Genomic DNA, 19,985 nt, shown 5'->3' on the forward strand with positions numbered 1-19,985 from the left:
GCGACCGCCTAGTCCGCCTATCGTTAGATCTGCCACTGGTATGAGGAATCAATTAAAATAGTCAAATCGTATTGAATTGTGGGTCAATTTTTGTGAACATCAGAAAAGAAAATAATTGCTACATTTTTTAACACATGAATACATTATCTCATACGGCCGATAAAACCAGCTTACATCGGGTCGAGATCAACATTGGAGTATCACACATGATAAAAAATCAAATTTCCGGTACGGAATTATTCCTTCACTTCCGCTCGTTTGAAATTGGCTTCATAACCGGTGATCGACATGGCGATCAAATGGCCATATCAGAAACGGCACGGAACGGCAACCACCAGCGTAGCACAGATATTGCTTCAACACCAGAATTGACCAGCTTTCGCATCGTCAAGGTCACAGGTAAAACCAAATACACTACATATATATGTACCAATCGCCAATTGAAGATACAACTACAACCCCACCATATACCAGTACCAGCTGATGAGCTATCGCACACAAGCGAGCGGCGCGTGGAAATAAGAGGAAGGGGCCTGAAGGAAGGAGGACAGGGGAAGGCACCGGGAGAGAGAGTGTGTGTGGTCAAAATTTTTGGCCATTTAAATTTTGTCCACCAACACCGTTGCATTTCGGAGCTTTTTTCTTGCCCGAAAGAGATAGCCATACACTTGACATACAGCTGTCTCGCTCATATGACACTTCCAAGGCTCGCAAGCTCTTTAATGCGAGGGCTCTGGAGCAGTGAACTTGTATGGCGTGCGAGCCCTCGCGCGCCCTCGCAAATCGCTGTCACTTGCACTGCGGGGCAGTCAGAAAAATGGGTCACAGTGGTCGCTCCAGGGCTCACTTTGAGCTGCGTACTTCAGTTATTTAGATTTTTTACTTTTTATTTGGATTGTTTTATACCGTTTTCAGCTATATCAAGTAATATTAATATTTTTTTGAGTCGTATAAAATTCCCAAAACGAATATTGGGTGCAATTTTCAGAGAAATTTTGAGAACAAAACCGATATGGCTGCGTACTTACCCATCACAACCTGATATTTTGTGATAGCGTGGATGACGATTTTAAATAAGCCGTTGGATACACTTTTTGCATTAAATTCACTTATACTTTCATTTTCAAAAACAAACTCACATTTCTCTGACACATATGCATATATTTCCTGCTTGTTTGTTTTGTTTGTTCACAATTTTATCTATCTTGTTTTTTTGTAATACATTTTGTTTCATATATCCCGAACTTCCAATAACCCATTAGCCTAAAACAATGTTTGCATCGCGAAACCAAAATACACTACCATCCCGGGACCCCGTGAACCAAGCTTTCGTTATAATAATCGTTTTTTTCACGAAAAAAGATTTAAAAAAACACATTAATCTCAACGTAACGTTCTTCAAAACGAAGAATAATAAATAATAATATAAACAGTTTAAGTTTAATATAAACTACCATCAAGCTGTGCACTCCGTCGCGCGCTATACTCGCTGCATTGCCAGAACGGCCACCACGCGTAAGTATCATATTTTAGCTCAACCATCACCATCACCGGATTTTGATTACAACTGTACATCGAAACATAAATTTTACACCTAATCCTGCGCTTTCCTCGCTCGCTCTACTGTGCCTTTCTGTACAAATAGTTAAATTTAAATGTGGCCACATTTCCACCCACCAGCACAGTATTGAAGGATTTGAACTACCACCACAGCGGGACTACTATTCTGGGATTGGTTTTTGTTTTGTTTTTTTGGTCTACTTATCATCTAAATCACAATTTTGGCATCTTCCACCTGGCCGAAAAGCAATTTGGCACTCCTTTACTACCTTAGGACCTTAGGATTTTGTGTAGAAGGGATGTGTGTGTGTGTGATAGTGGTGCTTCTGGAAGGTGAGTACACATACATCATCACTCAAGGGCAAGTCCAATACCCTTACTAGCTAAACGCCCCATATTCAGCTGAAGCAGACAGAGCCTGATCGCGCAAGAACAAGAAGGAACCGTTGGAAGGAAGCAAAGAAAGCGAGGGCCTTATATCTTGTCCGAAAGGCAATCCGGCTTGAAGACGTGCACCAGCGAGTCCCAGCCACAGTCGGCCAGCTGGTTCCGGCGCCGCCTGTTCCAGTCCAGCCCGTACGTAAACTCCGAATGGTGCTTAATCGTTTCGATCGCTTCATTGCTCTTCTTAAAGTCCCATATTCTAGAAAAGAAGAAACATTTTATTCAAACATACTGGGAAATTGAGGAAAGTTTAATGAAACATACCTGGTGGTAAAATCGTACCCGACGCTCGCCAGCACGGAGAAGTTGTGCGGGGAAAATTGTACTTTTCTTACGGCAAACTCGTTGCCCTTCAGTTCCGTGATCGGAACGCCAAAGTTTCTCAGGTCCCAAATGCGTATCAAACCGTCCGACGCGCCAGTTGCCAGGATGTTCGAGTCGTGCTTGCACCAGTCCACTGTCAAGACCTGTAAAAACACAAATAAAAGACAGTTTAGGGATGATGTGGTACCAAAATCATAACCGCTCAATTGCTTCCTTACCTCGCCATCGTGCGCTTTGATGCTCGCGATCGGCAGATCGTAACAGAGGATGTCCCAGATCTTGAGGAACCCGTCGCCGCTGACGCTCGCGAACGTGTTCGGGATGTGGGCCGCAAACACCGCACTGTACACCAGCTGCGTGTGGCCGATGTACGTGCTGAGCGAGTTGTTCCGGATCGGGTCCCAGATCTTGACCGTGCTGTCCCAGCTGGCGCTAATGAACAGCTGCTCGTACGGCACCTTGCTCCAGTCGACGCTGTAGATTTCCTTCTTGTGCTCCCGGTACACCATCGACGGCGGACCGTTGTTGCTGGCCAGGTTGGTGTTCCACAGCTGCACGCTACCGTCGCCGGACCCGGACACGATAATTTCCGGGTTCGATTCGGACCAGGTCTGAAGGAAAACAGTACGTGTTTTAGTGTCATTTTTGAATAATTTCCATTACAGCTGTAACCGAGCTTAGAGCGCGTGTGTTTAGAGCACACCCTCGGTCGCCTTATCTTGTGGCGGGCCACAAACGATTGCCCTGTTTGTCATGGCTATATTAGCCCCACCAAAGCAGCCAACGATAAGATTGGCCGTACGTACCACATCGAACAGCCCGTCCGTCCAGTGGTGGGTCCGCTTCTCCACGATACCGCAACCGTCCGGCGTGAGCTCGAGAAAGTACAGCGTGCCACCGCCGGCCAGCCCGTAGAACTGGCTCGACGCGACCACGAACTGGTCCGGGTTGAACGGGGAAAACCGCACACTGTAGCCGTGCCGGTTGGTGGTGAAAAACGTCGACATCGTCGTTCCTGCGAATGAACCCGGGAAAGGAAAATTGCCAAAATATTAGATTAAATTAGAAAAAAACGAAAATAATAGCTCCAAAATCTCGCACTCCGCAAGCTTGAGGGTTTTTAATTGGAGCCTTACTTGCACCGAGAGCACCGTGACGCGCCCAGGGAGGAAGGGACACTATCTTAAACAACTGTTATTTACACCACACATCCCGCACCCGACCCGACCGACCGACTCCGACGCGTTGATGGATTATGGAGTTTGGAGTGCACCCACCCTCTCCACCTGATAACGCACCCCTACCACAACCCCCGCCACCCGCTCTTTAACACTGTCACGAGATAGCGCTACCGGACACAATGTACACGATACACGCAGCTGACCACCACCACCACCACCAAAACAAAAACAAGGCGGCTGCTCCCTTCAAGAAACTGCGCCCCGAAAACGCGCGGTTTACTACGATCCGTCACCGCGGAACTATCGACGGGTAATGTCCGCCAGCAACCGCAGAAGGCAGCAACAGCCGCGGTAGAAAAAGATTGCATTATTTATTAAACAACCACCGAAAAACCCGGGGACAGCAGCAGCAGCAGGAAGAACTACGACCATGCCGTGTGCCCGAACACACACTCGTCGTCGTCGTCGCTTTGTGGAATGGAGATGAGGGGGGTGGAGCACGCTAAAGATGTGTGGGGGACTGAAGAAGGTCGAAGATGATGCTCGCGGCGGTCGAGTGATGGAGCAAAGCACAATTCAACGCAGCAGGCCGGAGGGGATGTGGTCGACGAAGCAGGCGCGCATTATTATTCGCCGTGAGACGTACGCACCACACAGCCACGGTGGCCGTGTGCGCGGAACTAATCATTCGCGTGAGTGTGTGCGTGCCTGTCGTCGTCGTTGTCGCGGCGCTTTACTATCGCGGGCGCGTGTAGTGGTGGGTTGCGATTTTTGTGCGCGTAAACGCACACCGCGCGGAAATGGGCCTAGAAACGTACACAGACTCGCTTGGCGGTCTAGTCAAAACATTTACAACCCTTCATCGCACAGCATCATCGGCATTTGGGTCGTAGTGGTGCGGTCGTTGCTTCCTTCCCGTGTACAGGGTGTAATGGTATTAGAAATGAGCGCGAGAAAAAAAGCCGTTTGAAGCAAAAAAAAAAACCACGTGCGTACTTTTCGCGCCTTTCGCGTGCTTTAGTGAACTGGGCGCGAAAGGGAGCGCGTTTTGTTTTAGTGAACTACTGCGTCCTTTTCTATCCCTCTCTCTCGCTTTCTCTTTCGCTTTCTCTCTCACTCTCCATCTCTCTCTTTCTCTATTTTCCAAAGGGAAAGGACACAGGCTGCTGAGATGAATCGAGATGATCGCATCTGGCGGAAGATGATAGCTCTCTCGCAGGGAAAACTCCTACGGCAGAGGTTTTCCTCCACATTTGCTGTTTCTTTCTCTTGCCCTCTCTCTCTCTCTCGCTCTCTTTGCACGTTCAATTGAGTGAAAGAGAATGTAGAAAGAAACTAATTCTCGCAAAGGGAAAGGACGAAGAAAGTGCCTCTCAAGTGGCCTTCAATCAATCACGATCAGTTTGGCGAACGCTGGCCGAAGAAGGCAAAGGTAGTGCGTATATGAACGCAGATTTTACATTTTTCTTACATGTTTTCTTTCACGATTTATGCCACAATGATGTGTTTGGAATATTAATATGACTAAACATGTATTTAAAAAATTATATTGTAGTATTATTATCATCTTCTTCTTCTTCTTTGGCTCAACAACCGATGTCGGTCAAGGCCTGCCTGTACCCACTTGTGGGCTTGGCTTTCAGTGACTAATAGATTTCCCCCCATAGCAGGATAGTCAGTCCTACATATGGCGGCGCGGTCTATTTGGGGATTGAACCCATGACGGGCATGTTGTTAAGTCGTACAAGTTGACGACTGTACTACGAGACCGGCTTATTATCATAATAATCACATATTCAAGCCAAATGCAAATATAAGCTCTAATTATCGCCTTTTTGTCGTATCGCTTTTCATTTGCGTTCTAATTTCATGACATCCAATTTCGTAGGAATTTTCTCTTTTTGTCAAATTTCTAAACGCAATTTTAATGATCGATTTTTCAAAGTTGACATTAAAAAAACTTTTTGAAGATCATTCTACATGGTAAAACAAGGTGTTGAACAATCTATCTTGTGCATAGATGCATAGATTAATAGCATCATAAAATTGATTTGCCTTACATCCCCTATATCACTTCCATTTTTAGATATTCAAGAAGCCTACTGGCCTTGAATTATTCGCCTCATTCATCCCGTTAGATTCAGTTCTATGCAGATGCAATGTAAATTAGATTCCAATACACTTACACTTAACTTTAAACGATTGCTTAAACCGGCTTACCGGTCCTACTCACTTGAATTTAATCATTTTATTCAATATCATCTTAGAATCATGCAATGAACCTTCATTTTTTATGGAATAGTAACACCGATACTACAAAAAAAAATGTATACCCGTTTGTTAGGGCTAATTTAAAGAGCATGATTTGAATTTGAGTTTTTGAATACATAAATGCCATAGATAAAGTGTAAAAGTATTTTGAGGGCACCAACGAACATTACATCCAACAGCAATAAAAAAAGTAATAAAAAAATAATAAAAATTGACCACATAACACTGCATCGCTTTTCACGTTTTCACTATAAAACTGCAAAACCAACTGGAGGCTTAACACTAAATCATTCCTTAATATTATTTAAATTATTATTTCTTGCGCAATACCAAAATCCATAACCACAAAATAAAATGTGTTTACTCAAACTGCATCCAACACACAATCACTCACCAGAATAAAAATCTAACCGGCAATATACACTGCACACACGCCACAAATCCCCCAAAAAGGCTAACACTAACTAACGCCGGCCGAAAAATGCGCACCACACAACGGCTTCACGCGACTAGAAAAACTAAATCGCGCGCGTGTCTGGCGTGCTGGGCGCACCACAAAACGCAACCGATTTTCCACCCATGTGTGTCCGGTTGTTTTAGATCGTTTTGTTTTTTTTTTCATTATTTTTTACCACCCCCTTTGGGTCCCCCCTTTCTCGATGCAACACCCGGTGCGGGGTAAGTCGGCTGCATTTAGCTGCCAGACCCGCTGCACCCAGGCGGGTGCATCTTCATGGCGGTTTTGGTTTTGGAGGAGTTTTTTTTTCTTCTTCTTCTCCTGTTAGTGCTGCTTGTACTCCTCGCACAGAAAGGAAAACTACTAGCTGGTATGGTACGGCAAGAACGTCCTACTCCCCTGTCCCAGCCTGCGGTGTGTGTGTTTATGAATAGAAAATAGGCAAAATGCAGCACAGACCGGGATGGGGCAAAGAATATACTACAAACGGGAGCAAAAAAAAAACACACACACACACATCCCACCACCCCGTAGCAAGAAAGAAGTAACGATCCACAACCACAGAACAGTTCAAAATAGTACAAAACGATCCCCGCCTGCGATGTGTGGCTGTGTGTCTATGGCTTACAAAAATCATACACACCGGCTTTGCGATGCGTATGGAACGTGTCTTCACGGTCTGCGCCCGTTCCATGCCCGTCGCGTATGGTCCACGTGCGCGTCGCTTCCGAAGCGCAGCAAGACGATGAAACCGTTTTCGCACATGCATACGGGGCGCGAAAACACAAATCGCAGCAGCAGCAGAAGCCAGGACCGTAACAAAATAAACCAACCACACGCGGGGAACGGGGTGAACGGTGAAATAAACATGGTAAAAGAAATTTATCTTCCAAGCGCGCCAACTATGCCCTAGGTCAGGTCGGCCGCATACGCGCATAAAAACGAACGGTTTTACGCACTGTTGCGGGACGATTGTAAAAAACAACTTTCTTGCATAATTCCTTGGCAATCATGTGAGGGACACAATTTTTGCGATCTATAAATGCATCTTTTATTACAATATTGTAGCTACACCCTCTTCCATCCTCCGCTAATGATTCACACCATCTCGAGGCCTGCACAAATACGGTTTGGAAAAGCAAATTAGATCGGTTGTTTATAGCCGCGGTAAATAGTTTCCAACCAGATTCAGCCGATAAACTATAAGATTGTTTATTTTCATTTCGGTGCTTCTTTTTTTTACATTCACACACACCCACATCGAGGAAAAATGCATTCAGATGCAGTGTTAATGTGTTCTGCATTTGCGATCTTTAATTTTCTTTTTTCACAGAGTTGGCGTGCCAAAGGCGTGTGCACAGCAATGGCCATAACTTTAAGTTGCATTTATTTTGCCCTACTTTCTTTTGCTTTGCGCTGCGTTGTATTTGTAGTGTAAGAAACACTAGCGCTGAGCCGCTTGCTTCCGTGTTACTATTTTTAGGTAATATTACCATTCTTTAAGCAGTGTTGCTCAGCGAAAAGAATCAACAACGGGCGACCGTGCGTTAGCAAAGTTTGGTCCTTATATTCTAGACGGGAGATATGTGGGTCAAGCTAACAATACCATAAATGTTGGGCAAAGGAAAAGGGAAAATGGTAAATATGGAGATAATTAGCAACTCAGCTTGAGAATACCATCTCAACCCCTAATAATTTAAAACAGAATATATAAAATATGTATAAAATATTAAGTAAACAGAGTCATATATATGAATATTTGAATTTAAAAAAAAAACAATTACAGTGAACCCTCTCTTATTTGAACATTTTGCACAGTCCCTTGATTTCCAGTACATTTTTGTCCCTCTAATTAGGAAAACCTCTGAAATCTCTATCACTCTTATTTGTGTATGGTGTTACGATGGTTATTGAGTTAAGGCTGCTTATTAAATGTTCTGTCTCATGCTTGTTTGTACGGACCTTTCATTCTCTTTCAACCTCTATAATTGGAAAACCCCTCTTATTCGATAGTCCCATCGGCTCTCAAATAAGAGAGAGTTGACTGTAGATCAATTGTAAAACCCCCTTAACAATCCATTCTAAACGTTGTTAACCTGGATCGACGCAAAGCTAAACAATCATAAATAATGATTATAACAAAGGTACAATGAACAAAGTACAAATTTTCTTTCTTAAATGTCCAAAGCAGATCGCAGAATTGAGAAAACAAGTAGACAAATGTTGTCCATAGTGAAAATTTAAAAAAAAATCAGAAAATTGCAACAATTTTCGTAATAATTAAATAATAACAACACACTGAGTAAAATTGAGTAAAAGATAAAACTTAAAAGCGAACATGACAAAATGAAATGAAAAGAATGTAGTATCAACAGGAATCGAGTATGAAAAAAGTAAAAATCGAAACAACAAATGTAAATATGACAATTTTATAGAAGGACCATTGCAGTGCCTTTAACAGTAAAATACATTGAAACTGATAGAAGTAGAACTTGGAGGAAGTATTAAACATAGCAAAATTGAAACGAAAATCATAAAAACTATGCGCAAAATAGCGAATATTCATAGAAAAATAGACACAACGACAAAATGACAGAACTCAAAATCATATAAAACACTGACGATTAAAAACATGTTAATATTATGATTAACGTTTTGCAATTCTCTTGCCTTCCATTTACGCACCATGTACGCGGGAAAACGGTACCCTTCTTAAAACCACGTGCTACGCACAAACTGCGCAGCATCGCAGCAACCCGAGATGGCTACCCTGATTTGCACTCGGAAAGTGCTCTCAGGAAACACAAATCTCAGAGAAAGAGAGAGACAGAGATAGAAAGAGCAGCATATTAGCAAGCAGAAGTAGGACGAACGAAACCGTACTCTTCAGCAATTCCTCGGAGCAAAATTCGCTCATCGCAGCATCACTGCTCCCTGTTTCCCCCTACAGAACAGCACCGGCCCACCCTTCTCCGGCCCACAGCAACGCCACACCATTTGTGTAGCATAATTTTTCCCGCATTTTCCCGCACGGCGTCAGCCAGTGTGTCGTGACGCTACGGTGCGGACTCCTGCCAACCCATCCGCGGCCAGACGCTGTGTGCACGCCGCATGCCCAAAGCGGGACGCATCTAAACAGTGCAAAAATTGTACCAAAAAAAAAAGAAAATAGATAACCCTTGCATCTGCCTTGCAAGATGCACCGCCGCAGCATCAAATGCGTAAAAGCAAATGGGGCTTGTGATTTAAATATGGCATCCAGCAGCTAGGCCGGGGTCGACGGTGCGACTCGTACAAGCGTCCCACACTTGGGAAAGGTCGGCAGAAGTTAAAGTGTCTCGCAGTTAGTGAAGTTTATATGTGTGTGTATATGAAGAAGAAGTCGAAAGAAGCGAAGAGCAAATTTTGCATTATTTTTGGTGAAAAATTGTTCCCTCCCTCCAGAAAAAGGATCAACACAAACGAAGGAAAGTGCAGAACGCCGTTCGGTTGGTAGACAGACGCTGATGCAAAAGGGTAATTGTAGCTCAATGTGTGTGTGTATGCAATAACTGTGTTTAGTGAAGGCAAACTAGGTCTCGAGGGAAGAACGAAAATAATTTAAAAAAAAAGTAAATCAAACAACGCCTCATTTGGCATCACGGTAAGATGACGTACGGATAGAAAATGGGAGGACGAAACGAAGAACTATATTCCATACGCACAAGCTTGCGTGTCGTGCTGCTGTTTCAGTGTGTGAATGTTTTATTGCTAAAGTGTTTCTTATTCTTATGGAGTAATTGGAAAGTCACCGAGAAATTCAGTTGCAAGGCGCAACAATTGCGATGACAAATATAGGTTCAGTTAACAAAGTTTACAAAGAAAGCATTTGCGAAACTAGTCCGATACGTTGTGCTTACCATGGTTAGTGTTTGCATTGGTATTGCTATACTGAGGCCTTTGCTTTTTAACTCTATATACTCTTTAGACTTCAAACCAGGCCTGCAACTAGAAAACAACGAGCTACCCTTTTTTGTATTGCAAACTAAGTGAAACAGATTGATTTCCTTTTACGGTTTTGATTTTGGTCAAGATTGTTTGTTTGTTTGTTTGTTGAGAAAATTATATTATGGAATTGATCATACAAACAGCTCTAGCGCTAGTGGATTTGGTTCGATTAAACACGCTGCAGAAGTCGTGCGAAGACGCTGCACCAATCAAGCACACTTAGCAACCGCACTCTGTAGCAAGGATATTCACTGTACACCAACACGCACACACACACACGGAGTAACACAACCACACACAGGGGAAGAAACAGCACCAAAAGCACCTGCGAGCTCGAGGCTATCGAAAAGGCCAACCACCACGAACGCCTTCCAGACGTCCACTGGTCCGGCTGGTGCGTGGAGACATTCACGCAAGGCCATCGAGCCATTCCACCCTAACCAACTAGGGGAGGCGAATTGGGAGGGTTGATGTAAGAGATCTCCCTCCGAAACCACCCACCCAGGTGGAGAGGTCAGCAATATATGCAACCCCTGCCCCGCGTGGGTGGATGGGTGGTGAATTTATTTCCCCATCCTTCCGCGTGGAATTCGTCTTCCAAGGAATAGGGGGAGGCAACGTTGCCAAACTGTACCGACTGCAAGGCGTCTCCACCCGGAAGTGCGTAGAAGACAGAAAGAGACGAAGAATGCATGCAAAAAGAAAGGGAGCAAAACCGCAAGAAATGCAACATGCAACGTGTCTTCCCATTAAAGCTGTGACAATACAGCATAATCCCTGGACAATGCTATACTCACCACAACGCTCGATTGTCCTTGCATCATGCTCGGCATCGCCGGTTTGGTGGAAAAAGGCATCATCACAGGCATCACAAGATGAAGGCTTCCGCTCCATTCCGACCATTTCAAGGTGGGGGTGCGTATGCAATTCCGACCCAACGGCGTGTTATCGATTTTCTTTCCACGATTGCACGGATTCATCATCATTACCCGGATGCAGCGGTGGCCTGACTGACCGGGGAGGGTCCTGCAAAGGTTTCACAGCAAGGGGTTGGTGCAAAAAACGGACGACGCAAGGACGCAAATGGCAACCAACAATCGCTAGATGAAAAGATTATTTCTTTTACATACATTTGCGGGCCGTTGTTTAAGAGCGCCAGTTTTTACTGAGGAGAGTTTCCCTATCAATTCTTCGATGGAAACGTTTGGAATGCTGCCCTCTCGTGGAGGAATTCGTTTGCAAGATTTCTTTGGTATGGGATGGGAGTTTATTAGAATCTGGCTGATTAACTGGTGAGTTGTGTTGAAAGACACAAGTTTTTTTTTTGTTATACTTTTATAATTGGTTTTGAAGGCAATATTCTGAGGTAAAGATCGTAAGGTTGTTACCTTAACTATGATTGTGCAAACAATTTCAATTGTTCAATGCTTCGATTGATTTCAGCATCAACGATTTCCATCATCCATCCATTCCATCATCATATTGTGTTGAGTGTCCAAAGGCAACCAATATAGCCTTTTGATCATACCTTTTTTTTCGATAATTGTTCCAATAACTAGCTAGTAAAAAAATCAAGTAATTGCAAGTACTAATTGATTCATCAATTCAATTATAAATCCCGGAACGTAGTATAGTCATCATATCGTTCCAAACAACACGCTCGTTATGTGTTCAAATCTAGTATCAGTCTATTGCCCTTGAAGCACTAAATTACGCAGATTTTGTGTTTGCTCTTCAATAAAGTTTGTTTGACTGTTTCGTGATACTCCAATAGTTAGGACTCAATGAGCGATAATTGTCACCATTCATGATATATCACTTAATACAGCGGTATGTTTCCTGATTTTGCAGGAATAGGCTGGTTTCGTATTTAATCTGTCTCAAATTTATCAACAAATTATTTGTATAATGATTACCTAAGCGTTTACAATAGGAAATAATTCACGCGGCGTACTATATTTTGAGTGGTTCTTACTCGAAGGATCTTATTGATTAGCTTATAGGCAAATACAAGCAACTACAAGTTATCAGTTCAACTCTATATTAGAATATTCAATTCTATTCAATAGAAAATATGACCATTGAAATAGACGTTAACGAAGGTAACTTAACCATCATCATCTACGTCTTATTGAACGACTGCTCAAAGTTAACCTGTTGTTTCTTAACCGTACCCACAATGAACGTCCACGATTCGCAAGAATGTCCTCAGTATCATGTAACATTTTACGCATCAAACAACGTTACCCTTTTCACTCGCCACAGAAATAGCATCGCTTTACATAATTCGTAGTCCGATACGCTTAATCCTTACTGCCCGATAGCTAAGAGCCTAATCTGGAGGATCGTCTGTTACAAAATGTACAACTTCTACCTGTACAGCCTCGTTGCGTCGTAATCAAAGTCTCGTCTGGTCATGTTATTTAATCGGAATTACATGCACTCGATGAAAATGATATCAAGGTTTCATCGCACACTGTACCTAATTTATCCTACACCTATAGTAATGGTGGTGGTAGTAGTAATAGTAGTAGTAGAACTAAGTGGAACACTAAGCAAAACATGCCCAGCACCAACCTTGACATTCGAGCTGCCCTGGCATGCCGAAGGATGAACTTATTTTGTAGCACTTTAGTGCAAGGGTCCTTTATTACGGATCGGGCTAATAGAAGCGTAAACTATATGCACACACAAACGAAACAAAATAACAAACACTCATTCCCACTGACGACTCAACGTGAGCCGCTGTCCCTCGGCGGGGAATGAAGCCTTACAAAAAAGCAAGCGTTTTTCTACTCTCCAAATGTCCAAAACTGTTGCTCAACTGGGTGCTGAAAACCCCTGCGTTATGCAAAGCATTAGTCAGCTGAAGGTGCAAAATCTTCCACAGCTTGCATAAAGGAGCTGCTGATCCGTAGCTTGCCCGTGCAAGATCATACGATCTTTATGATTCGCAAATTCACCTTCCCGTCTTAATCCTTTATGACGCCCGTGTTGGTTCGCTCTTTCCTGCGACACACGGTGCTTAGCCAAACGTGACCTAAACACGCACCCCACAGCGTACGCGTGACGTCACGACCTTTTGCGTTTTCGCGGGGAAATAAGATTAACGTTCGCTGTCGACGCCCGTTGACCGTTGCATCGTAATTTCGTATACCGTTCTGCGCGTGTACCCCTGCGTACGTCCAGGCTGTTGCGTATCGCACCATCGTACGCGAACGGAAAACGGCGGAGAAAGGGACGTAAGGATGGGCATGAATTAGCTGACACTATTTGTCCCTCCCCCGTAATGCAGGCGCAACCATCTGGCAGCTCGACGGTGGCGGTAGCTCGAGCCTAATTCAGTTAATGGCAATCGGGCAAGCGTCGATCGATTTTCCCGCTGCAAAAGCCCGCACGGGGATGGTCCGGGAAACCTTTTCGGTGTTTTCAGTGTACGGTCCGCCGCACGGGTGGTGAAAAGGTATAAAACTGTCCACCAGCCGACCGTTCGATCGCACTTCTGGTTGTTCTTTCAAACCATACAATACCCGAAACTAGCTGAGAACTTTGTAGTTCAAGCAATTGAAAAAACGCAAGAATACAGCGCTCCGTAGAACGACCCCGGAGAATAGACACGCAATTTTGTTCGACCAATCTCGAAGCGAGTGAATTGAGCAGGGAGTGAGCAACCGTGTGTGAGAATACTCGTGATACATTTCGAAAGTTATTATCTGATTGTTTGCTCTGTGTTTGCGAAGACACAAACTAACGCGCAGTGATGGTTGTCGCAGTGAAAGTGTTCAAAAAATCGGCCCCGAATGGCAAACTGACCGTCTATCTCGGCAAGCGTGACTTCATCGACCACACCGACTACTGTGATCCGATCGATGGCGTTATCGTGCTGGACGAGGAGTACCTGCGAGGCCGCAAGGTCTTCGGCCAGGTTGGTTGACTAGAAGATCTTGATCCTCGATGACTTCAGTTCAGGAAGTCTTTAAGAACTTGTTAAGTGAACAGATATGATTCTCTCGAGTGTCTACTTACTAGATGAGTGAATATGTGTGCAGTTTGGAATGAACTCTCAAATGCCTGGAGCAGAAGTAGAGTATCGATAACTTACAATCAAGCCTCGTTAATTAGCCAATACTCATGTTTTCATGTTCTGAATTCATGAGACATTTGAAAGATTCGAGGATATTATGAAGATAATAGTGCAGACGGCTAATACACAGGACCTATAATAGTGCTATTACTTAACCACAATGTTACAGCATATGATGAATATCATCCCATTAGGATCAATTCAATCCAATTAGTGAGGTGACATACTAGAAAGACACACAACTGATGTCATAATGTAGTTGAAATGAATGCTAATATCAAGGGTATTAAAGGTTTTTGATGAACTCTAGCTCATTGGATAACTCTTTCGAAGAACTTTGACGTCTCAGAATAGCTGAATTCTAATCTTTTACTAACATATATGCAAGCTCTCAGCATGTTACTGTTCTTCAACCCACTTCAATATTCCATTTCTCTTTCTCCCTCCGCAGCTCATCACCACCTACCGCTATGGCCGGGAAGAGGATGAGGTGATGGGTGTGAAGTTCTCCAAGGAGATGGTGCTGACCAAGGAACAGATCTACCCGATGGAGAACGCCAACATGGAGATGACGCCGATGCAGGAGCGGCTGGTGAAGAAGCTGGGCGCGAACGCGTTCCCGTTCACCTTCCACTTCCCGAGCATGGCGCCGAGCTCGGTGACGCTGCAGGCCGGTGAGGACGACACGGGCAAACCGCTCGGCGTCGAGTACGCGATCAAGGCGCACGTCGGCGAGGACGAGAGCGACAAGGGCCACAAGCGCAGCGCCGTCACGCTGACGATCAAGAAGCTCCAGTACGCGCCGGTGTCCCGCGGCCGTCGTCTTCCTTCGTCGCTCGTCAGCAAGGGCTTCACCTTCTCGCAGGGCAAGATCAACCTGGAGGTAACGCTCGATCGGGAGATCTACTACCACGGTGAGAAGATTGCGGCCAACATCGTCGTGACGAACAACTCGCGCAAGACTGTCAAGAGCATCAAGTGCTTCGTGGTGCAGCACTGTGAGGTTAGTTGTGATGGAGCATTCCTGGGAGGGGGCACCTAGATGTGATGATCGGGTTAATTTAACTCCCAATTATTCCCTCCTGCATTCTAGGTCACGATGGTGAATGCACAGTTCAGCAAGCACATCGCCTCGCTGGAGACGCGCGAGGGTTGCCCGATCACGCCCGGGGCGAGCTTCACGAAATCGTTCTTCCTGGTCCCGCTCGCCTCCAGCAACAAGGACCGCCGGGGCATTGCGCTCGACGGCCACCTGAAGGAGGATGACGTCAACCTGGCCTCGTCCACGCTGATCAGCGAGGGCAAGTGTCCGTCGGATGCGATGGGTATTGTCATCTCGTACTCGCTGCGCGTCAAGCTCAACTGTGGCACGCTCGGCGGCGAACTCCAAACGGACGTACCGTTCAAGCTGATGAACCCAGCACCTGGTAAGTGTCGTGAAGGAGCGAACTTCGTACTTCAGCGAATATCTGGTGCTGATGCATAATTTCTTCCTATTTTTTCATTATCAGGATCCGTCGAGCGAGAGCGCGTGAACGCCCTGAAGAAGATGAAGTCGATAGAGCGCCACCGTTACGAGAACTCGCACTACGCCGACGATGACGACAACATCGTGTTCGAAGACTTTGCCCGCCTGCGGATGAACGAGCCGGAGTAAGCCTGTCCCGCCTGATGCGGCATTCACCTTCAACCATCCTTCACCCCAAGGGCGAACGGCTTTAATCCGGAGAGAAGACAGCAAATGCCATGTCTTCTGTTCCATTTCCTCCACCGAGCACCCGAGCAGGCAGCAAACGCAAACATGAAGAAAACACACACGCCCCAAAAATCCTCCCAATGCTTTTCCGCGCCAAGTATGCTTTCTTTCATGCCCTTTTAATGCTCCCAGGAGCGGTACGAGCGTGCGTGTGATGGCTGAGAGGGGACGAACGAGTGTCCCTCGGGGGGACACTACGTCTAGGCTAGCGGCTAGAGTGGTGGTCACCTGAGAGACGCTCATCAGCCTTTCCCAGCCGTAACCACACGTAACAATGTCCAATGTGATAACACTGATGATGCTATTTAAATTATTAAACGCAAAAACAACACGGCGCCGCTAAGCAACGAACGAGCGCGCGATAAGGAAACAGCAAGAAGAAGAAGCAGTAGAGAAAAAAACCTATCTAGTGAAGGAACAACCTACCCTATAAGTGCTCCCCCAAAAACTATAACGATATATGAAGTAACGAGAGAAAAACGACATGAAAATGAGGAGTGTTAATGGTAGCCTCCGCCAAAAAACAAACAAACGACTAACGAAGCCAAAACCCCCTTCCTAAAATCACAATAAGCAAACTAACGATTATGAAATCGTCAACACCAAATAGACAACAAATTTGATTCATCGATTAATTCCCTGCCGGAGAAACTGTGCCGAGAAGTTCCCGAGAAAAAAAAAACCAGAACATCAACGACTGCGCAGTCAAGAGGTAGGGCAACGAACCAGCAACTCCCTTTGGGAATGCAGAATCCCCAACTGGGGGCGATGGTTACACCCCTCCCTCGAAGAACACGCACATGAGTAACGTGCAGCAATTAATCGATCAATCGAAGAGCAACTTAAATCGAAAAATGTTAAAAACGAACAAAAAAATATCATAACCATACACAAGAACCAAGCCCAAAAACCCAAGCAAACACCAGAAGTGAACGAAATCGACGATAATCTAGTGCAGCTCCGGTTCGTACGTGGACGCTTTTCCCCGGTTTGGGTATGGTGAAAACCGGCCACATCCGAACCGCTGGCGACAGCAGCCTTAGAGTGTAAGACGTTTTATGTTTCTGTTTTGTTTTTCGTGGTGAGACAGCAATTGGAGCAGGCAATTTAAGGGAAACGAGCAGACAATTTAGGCATATGGAAGCTAGAAGCAACAAGCGCAGAGGGGAAAAAACAGGCAAGAAGATAAAAACAAAACCACCACACGAGCAATGAATGCAATGAATGCGGTTGGGAAGTGAAGAGCTAAGGAAAACGGTGCGGAGAAATGGACATGAAGATGTCCTTTTCCCGGTACCGTTTTCACTGCCGATTCATTCACCCCAACTCGTTCAGCGCTCCTTACTGCGAGTCAATTATTGTTTCAGATTGTGTTCGATTGGTTGACATAAGCTTGTTCATGCAAAATGGGGGGTTTTCTTATCTAAAGAAACCATGCTATATTATTACCTGCAAATGCAATAGGAACAGAGCTGAAAGGAAACTTTATAATCAATAAAATTAAATCAAATTAATTGGAAAAGAGAAACAAAAAACCCACAACTTCAAACCAATGCAACCTATTGGTACATAAACAAACCCAAGGGTCACGCAACACATAAAGACAGTTTTTAGTTTTGCGATGTACAGTGGACTGTTAGTAGTTGTGTTTATTTTGTATAAATCTAATTTGGCTATGTTATTATTGTAATTGGAGAAAAAATGCTGAGCAACCAAAAAAAAACCTAACTTACAAACAAACCAGCAACTATAGAATTTATTTTTATTTGTTCCAATTTGTACTGTTTTTTCAGGTTTCTTTTTTGCCTTTGGTCGGGACGCTTTCGGTCAACGGTTCGCAGGTAGTAGAGGGGGAAAGAAATAACTGGTTGATGGAAGAAAAAAAACAACCCTTACCCTAACTCTTTGTAAAGATATGTATACGAATGCACCGGTATTTGCTAAATTAGAATGTATTCCCTTTTTGCTGGAAGATAGGGGAAGGATTTGGATGGACCGTTTTCTGTTTCTAGAGACCAATATACTGCAACGAGTGTGATATTCAAGGATGTGATAATGCATTTAACGCAACGAGTTGATGTGTGTACTATCGGGATTTGAAATTTGAAATTTTGAAACAGTTTACATTGTTATTTGACTATCATAATAAAGGAAAATTCTTAGAAGCAGGAATCATATTTCACCAGATATTGTGCTAAAAACACATTTTCAGGTTTATTTTTTTCCTGTTTGCAAAAGGCCAGAAACCAAATCAGAAGAGAATAATGCAAAATAACTCTAAATTTTGTTTTGTATTTTAAAACAATGTGTCAACAGTACAAGTTTACAAAGCTATTACATTAAAAAAGCCCAAACTGTACATAAAAGCATTAATTATTGTCAAAAGTAAGCCATCAGTGTATGAAAAAACATGAACAAATACAGCCAAATGAAAAGGCAATGTATAAAAACACAAAAAAGTAGAATAAAACCTAACAAAAAAATGATAAAAAACAGTAAGAAGCAAAAATAGAAATCAATAGTTGCATATTGCACAAAATAAAAAACATTCCAACAGGAATTGCCACAATATTGCACAAAAAGTAAAAATAACAAAAACTGCACCAACAAAAACAACTACGAATACGAAAACAACAAGAATAATAGAGAACATCATTTGCCAACCAAATAAACATAATTTCAGATATTCAAAGAACATAGAAACAATTGTCAAAACAAGATAGAAATGGAAATAATAGATAAAAGCTATCGTAAAAGTATAGTTTTCTTCTTGAGCTTACTCTAAGTTATTTCCTCAAATGTGTAAAATTTCTAAAATCAACAGTAAAATGTAAACGAAAAGCGCAAACGCATGAGATGATTTTAACATTTAAAAAGAAAAAAAAATGTAATTGTAACAACACTAAAAGAAAAACTCCTGTTATTACGCCACCTTCAAGAAAAGGAGTAAAATTATAGTATCTAAAAGAGGACACTGAATGTATTAAAAAAAACGCACCCATTAACACATGACAGTACATTGCGAACGAATCGATGGCACATTTAAAATTCACTTCAAGCAGTTTAAGAACTTTACTTACCTTCACCCTCTTCTGCACACACACCCAACTGTACCGATGGTCAACGGTGTAGCTCTTTAAACTTGCAACGGTCGTTGCTTGCTCGAGGAGGGCACCGACCTCGACCTCGACCTCGGCAGCCGGACGGGGTTGGATTGATCTGACCGAAACGCTGCAGTGACCACTTTCACTTCACACACTTTTAAAAGCGTTCCACTAACACAGCCAGATAACCAAATGCCAGGACACTCTGCACAGGCACACATGCACAGACGCAACCACTCACGTGCTTTCTTACGGCGGGGCGGGAAAAGGATACTCAGTGTCCGTTAAGCTGCAGGGCCCAACGGTCCAGTCTGAGCCTGAGTTTGCGTGTGTGTGTGTGTGTTTGTGGGGTTAGTGAAGCTCCCGGAAGTCATCAATCGAATCAACCACGTGTTGCAGACGACGACGACAGCAGCAACGCAAACCGTCTTCCGCTGATGAAGGTTGTTGTGCTGACTTGAGTAAATCTCGTACCAGACTGGTCCCGCACATTCCATCGGCGAACGGGGCTACCGGTTTGGTTCACCGACTGACTGCCGTTATGCAAGCATGGGGTGATTTAAAGTGCGTGTGTTTTTTTTGTTTTGCTTCCCTCAACACAAACGCTGACTTTCACTTGGCTGGCACGCAGACACGCATGTACGGACTGGCAAGAGGTCCTTTTAAAACTACCATCCCAAAAACATGGACGCACTCACGCATTCGCTGTGCGGCTTCCGATTAGAGGTTGGGAGGGGAAGGCAGTGAGGGAGCAAGTGAGAAAGACAAACCCAGAAACGGGTTCGCGGGAAAATCCTTTTAAATTTTAAAAGTCCCA

The 19,985-nt window shown here is 44.1% G+C and overlaps 2 protein-coding genes across 6 annotated transcripts; one reads left to right on the forward strand and one right to left on the reverse strand.

Annotated features, from left to right (window-relative positions):
* Positions 1-1,383: 1,383 nt before the first annotated feature.
* Positions 1,384-10,603, reverse strand: LOC120904183 (peroxisomal targeting signal 2 receptor). Of its 5 annotated transcripts, none has more exons than XM_040314035.1 (5): positions 10,362-10,603; positions 3,135-3,343; positions 2,547-2,939; positions 2,269-2,471; positions 1,384-2,203 (listed from the first exon to the last, which is right to left on the reverse strand). In XM_040314035.1, the coding sequence occupies exons 2-5, from the start codon at positions 3,333-3,335 to the stop codon at positions 2,035-2,037; spliced, it is 966 nt and encodes a 321-aa protein (XP_040169969.1). In that variant the 5' UTR covers positions 3,336-3,343; positions 10,362-10,603; the 3' UTR covers positions 1,384-2,034. The 5 variants fall into 5 exon arrangements, with proteins under 5 accessions (XP_040169969.1, XP_040169962.1, XP_040169955.1 ...); XM_040314028.1 differs by lacking the exon at positions 10,362-10,603 and adding an exon at positions 10,137-10,330; XM_040314021.1 differs by lacking the exon at positions 10,362-10,603 and adding an exon at positions 6,175-6,305.
* Positions 10,604-13,709: 3,106 nt separating this feature from the next.
* On the forward strand, positions 13,710-17,811 carry LOC120904177 (arrestin homolog). The gene is made up of 4 exons (XM_040313994.1): positions 13,710-14,149; positions 14,760-15,311; positions 15,402-15,735; positions 15,820-17,811. Exons 1-4 carry the CDS (start codon positions 13,985-13,987, stop codon positions 15,963-15,965), a joined length of 1,197 nt encoding a protein of 398 aa, XP_040169928.1. The 5' UTR covers positions 13,710-13,984; the 3' UTR covers positions 15,966-17,811.
* Positions 17,812-19,985: the final 2,174 nt, after the last annotated feature.

The sequence above is a fragment of the Anopheles arabiensis genome, chromosome 2 (assembly GCF_016920715.1).
Source record: "Anopheles arabiensis isolate DONGOLA chromosome 2, AaraD3, whole genome shotgun sequence".
Taxonomy (NCBI): domain Eukaryota; kingdom Metazoa; phylum Arthropoda; class Insecta; order Diptera; family Culicidae; genus Anopheles; species Anopheles arabiensis.